Here is a 4811-nt window from a genome sequence, read left to right on the forward strand (position 1 = left end):
GCCCCATCGTCGCTGATCCAGAATCCTTAGCGGTTACACCTTACCAACGTGGTCCTTTGTAACGGTCTCGTAGTGTGCTTGCTAGCCATCTCACCTAAGGAAGTGTGATGAACAACTAGCGTAGCTCACGACTTGTGGGTAAAGTTGTGCAACCTCTCGAGAGTGTAAAACTGATATATCAGCTGTGCTCACAGTCATGAGCGGCCCAGATCCTCCTTTTGATTAGTGGGGTTATCAACCTTTGACGAGGGAGATTCCCCGGGTGGTTTTGGTTTGGATGGTTCTCAGTAGTTCTTAATTAATACTGATTAATTCCTTATGCAATTTGGGTTATGGTAACTCATCCACTTGTAGTAATTAGCTTTAATAAAATTTGCCAAGATTAAAAGCTAATGCAGTCGAGTCAGCTAGCCTAGAGCCTCATAGTTTGTGTTATACTTGTTGAGTACGAGTTTGTACTCACACTTGCCTCTCTACTCTTCTGTTCTATTTCGGATATCTTCGACTGCTGCTCAGTGCCCGGCAACGTGGAGGACTACGTCAGCGGCTTCGACGACTTCTAGGCGTTTGTCTCCCAGTCGACGTCCCTGTGGCGCCCAGCTCTTCATGTATTCATTTTACGCTTCCGCACTCCTTGAACTGATTCTTGATTCAGTTGTAATAAAGATATTCATTAATTAATTTATACGCTTTTATTCGTGACATGTGTTGCGATATCTTGATAATCTGTTGTATATATGCGTGACTTGATCCTGGCGCATATATGATTGCTCGATTTATGTTCTTATAAATCGGGTGTGACAACATGGGTGCTGAAGACCCATCTCGGATGTGCGCAGAGGAGTTGACCGATGATGCCGCGCTCATCCGGGTCAAGCGAGTGCTGCTGGATGTCAACACGGTGCCCTACGTCCCGGAGCTGTTCTCTGCACAAAATCCTCCAGAGCTGGTAAGTTTTTGACTACTTGGAATAATTTCTATTGTTCTGTAACCGTGTACTGAGAATCCTCTATAGGGACTCACAGTGTTGTACTGGAGTTATCCACCACAATCCGATATTCCCCATCCGGACCACCTTCTTCCCAGCGCCGCAGCTGAAGCGAAAAAGGCTCAAGCATCTGATGCTCTGCCCAGCGGCGAGACGACCGAGAGCAGGAGCCCCCTGGTGGAGAGGGCAACTGAAGGGAAGGCGAACAAGAACAACTCCCCCGGATCATCCGTGGAGTTGGTAGAAGCCTTGCCATTGGTCCCTTGGGGTCATCGGGTGGTACGCAAACGCAAAGTGTTCGTAGTTGAACCCACCAGGTATGGAGCCGCCGTCTTGTAGAATTGTCAAGTCTTGTAGTTGTTGAATGCTTACTTTGTTTGTTTTGCAGTCCTTCTGCTTCTCCACCTGACCCCAAGCGCCAAAAGGTGTTCGGGGCCGAATTTGCTGGGGATGATGTTCCAGCAGGTGGTTCCACAGAAACTGCTAGGACGGACCCGTCGACTACATCAGCAGGGGTTGTAACCGTTGCCGTGGCGGGTACCTCGCCGGGACATCCCGCGCCCTCGGCTGGTGTGACCTCGCCACCTGCAACGAGTACCGTGGTTGTAAAACCACGAGCGCTGAGACTGAAGAAATCCAGCATGAAGAAATCTTCTCTGTAAGTGCAGCTCCTTGTTCATAATGTATCTTCTATTCTTTTCGACTTGTCTGATGATATATTTGATTCTGCTTCGTTAGGACTGCGTCTGCTTTGGGGTTGAATGAGCCAGAGCCTGTCTCAGCTACTCCAGCCCCCCAAATCGCCAGCCCCCGAGGAAGACGCGACGCTGCCTGACCTACCACCTCCCGAGCCCCAGCAACTCGAAGCCAGTGCTGGTGATGATGAACAAGTCGAGGCCACTAACACCGCTCCTGCGGATGACACAAGTAAGTGTCGACCCCCCGCGGTTAACTGCTTAGATCGCAGACTTCGTGAACTGAACGCATTTTCGACTTGCAGGTGCCCCACAACCATCAACTGAAGAGGCTACGGGTACCTCTAGCAACCCTGCAGATCTGCTGGTGTTCGGGAGAGGATACAAGAACATCATCACCAAATATCTATTGGATGATCCTCTACTGATGATCGACAACATGCGATAATTCCAGCAGATCTCCAAGGAGACGTACAAATTTACCCTGGTAAGGCATGACTGCTCTTCTGCCATTATGCTTTATCAAGTTGCTTGTTTTAGTCTTCCCCCTTATGCAGGATGTGGCCAAACGCTCTCAAGAAAAATCAGAGAAGCTAAAAGTAGTCGAGAGTGTCCTCCCGGAACTCCAAGCAAAGAATCAACGCATATCAGAAGAACACCGAAAGAACATATATCTTCTGAGAGAGCTCGACAAGCTGAAGCAAGAGCGGAAATAAGAAACATGGCTTCTCAAGAATGATCTCTGCAATCTTGAGAAATCCAACTCCGAGCTCCAAGAATAGCTTAAGGAGCAGAAAAAGGCGCACCAAGGCAAGTCCTTTCCTCTCTCGATTACTTTCTCTTAGCAGTTTGTCTTGAGTTCTAAAAACTGTCTTCACCACAGAGCTTAGGAAACTCTTAACATATAAAGAAGAGTTGCTTATTGACGTGAAGAATATGCTGTATCGCTGTACAGATGACGTTGAGAAGCTGCAGAAGGTGATTGTCGATACTGAACAAAAGTTCATTGACTGCCTTCAGCAGATCAAGACGCTGGGCGAAGAGAAGGAACAGCGCCAGAAGGAGCTGGAGGACCTAAGGGTGGCCACCTAGCAGCTTGTTAACATGGTGGATCCGTAGGAAGGCAGCAAAGCAGACGGGCGATCCCTGCTGAAGCGACTCCTCGGAGCTCTGCATAAAGTCCTCAGCTTCATCGCCGAAGCCCCCACCACATGTGTTAGCCACGCCTTAGGTCTTGTGAAGTCCTTTTGGCCTAAGGCTCGACTAGAGGTACTCGCACAGGGTGCGGCTGCGGACTGCTCTGAAGAGCAGTTCAGCGAGTACCTCCTAGAAGCCCGGCCTGTAGCTGAAAAAATAGTAGAGAGTGTAATACAGGATTGAGATATTGTAAAGATAAGTACTCTTCTCCTTGTAATATATCTGTCCATGATGTCTATACTTATTATTGCCTTATGATTTCTGGATTGCCATCCATGTTCATAGGTTAAGTAGTAGACACTACCTCGGGTGCAACGACCCTGAGAGTAGTCGATATAGCTCCTCATATGAGCCCGTCCAACAAGTTAGATAGAATCTGATCAAGTGGATCTAACATGTTAGGAAAAACGCGATCATCATTGCAACGACTATCATGCTCATGGCGAGTAGTCGATACTACCCCGAGTGCAGCAACTCTGGGAGTAGTCGATATAGCTCCTCATGTGAGCTTGTCAAACAAGTTAGATTGAGTCCGATCGAGCGGATCTAACCTGCTTGGAAAAAACGCGATCATCGTTGCAACGACTATCATGCTCATGGCGAGAAGTCAAGTCATATAAAACATGAATATGGCTACAACCTCCATATTTTGATAGAGAATTTACATTCCGGATTCTGTGGCACATAGCCTCCAAATTGAATCGGAAGAAAACCGTCTTGGCGCTCGAAGAACAGCTATCGCTGCGTGTCTTCTTATTGGTAAAACTTGCGTAGGTGCTGTACGTCCCAGGAATTTGGGACGTCTTGGCCCTCGGGGTATTGTAGTCGATAAGACCCCAGTCTTGTAATCTGCTTGACGATGAACAGTCCTTCCCACCTCGAGTTGAGCTTCTGTAAGCCGGACTCATCTCTGATGCAGCGCAGGACCAAATCGCCTATACTGAACGACTGTTCTCTGATGTTGCGGTTGTGATATCGTCGGATCCCCTGTAGGTATGGTGCTGACTGAATAAGAGCAGTGCAGCGAGCCTCTTCGACAGAATCAAGCTCTAGCTGCCTTGCTTCGTCCGCCTCGCCTTCATTGTACATTTCAACCCTTGGGCATTTCCACATGATGTCAGCTGGTAAGATTGCTTCGGAGCCGTAGACAAGAAAAAATAGCGTTTGTCCCGTGGCTTTGGATGGCTAAGTCCTGAGCCCCCAGACGATATGTGGCAACTCGTGTATCCACTTCCCGCCTTTCTTGCTATTTTCATCATAGAGACTTTTCTTGAGGCCCTTGATTATCATGCCGTTCGCACTCTCGACTTGACCATTGGCCCTTGGATGTGCAATAGAGACGTATTTGACTTCGATGCATGCACTTTCACAAAACTTCCAGAACTGGTTAGCTGTAAAATTTGATCCCAGGTCCGTGATGATGGTGTTCGGGAAACCGAAGCGATGTAGGATGTCGGAGATGAAATCAACGACTCTGTCTGGTATGAGCTTGGTTATCGGCTTGTACTCGATCCACTTGGTAAACTTGTCAATTGCTACCAATACATGGGTGAAACCACCGGGCGCCGTTGTGAATGGCCCAATCATATCAAGGCTCCAACAGGCAAATGGCCATGATAGCGGTATGGTGATAAGATTGTGGATTGGGACGTGGGATTGCTTGCCAAAGAATTGGCAGTTTTGGCATCTCCACACTAGGTCCTCAGTATCGGATACTGCGGTGGGCCATCAGAAACCAGCTCTGTATGCTTTCCCCACTAGCGTTCTTGAAGCTGCGTGGTTGCCGCATACGCCCTCATGTATCTCCCACAGTATGTCATAGCCATCTTCTCCCATGATGCATTTAATGAGTACACCTGATCGGGCACCACACCGGTAGAGTTTATTGTCGACCAGGACAAAACCTTTACTTCTGCGCATGACACGAGCTG

The 4811-nt window shown here is 48.3% G+C and overlaps 1 protein-coding gene across 1 annotated transcript; it reads left to right on the forward strand.

Annotated features, from left to right (window-relative positions):
* Positions 1–802: 802 nt before the first annotated feature.
* Positions 803–2487, forward strand: LOC112890679. Its single transcript, XM_025957527.1, has 6 exons — positions 803–949; positions 1016–1305; positions 1377–1646; positions 1727–1915; positions 1989–2170; positions 2241–2487. The coding sequence occupies exons 1-4, from the start codon at positions 806–808 to the stop codon at positions 1821–1823; spliced, it is 801 nt and encodes a 266-aa protein (XP_025813312.1). The 5' UTR covers positions 803–805; the 3' UTR covers positions 1824–1915; positions 1989–2170; positions 2241–2487.
* The last annotated feature ends 2324 nt before the right edge of the window (positions 2488–4811 follow it).

This window comes from Panicum hallii, chromosome 4, assembly GCF_002211085.1.
Source record: "Panicum hallii strain FIL2 chromosome 4, PHallii_v3.1, whole genome shotgun sequence".
In the NCBI taxonomy this organism is placed as follows: Eukaryota; Viridiplantae; Streptophyta; class Magnoliopsida; order Poales; family Poaceae; genus Panicum; species Panicum hallii.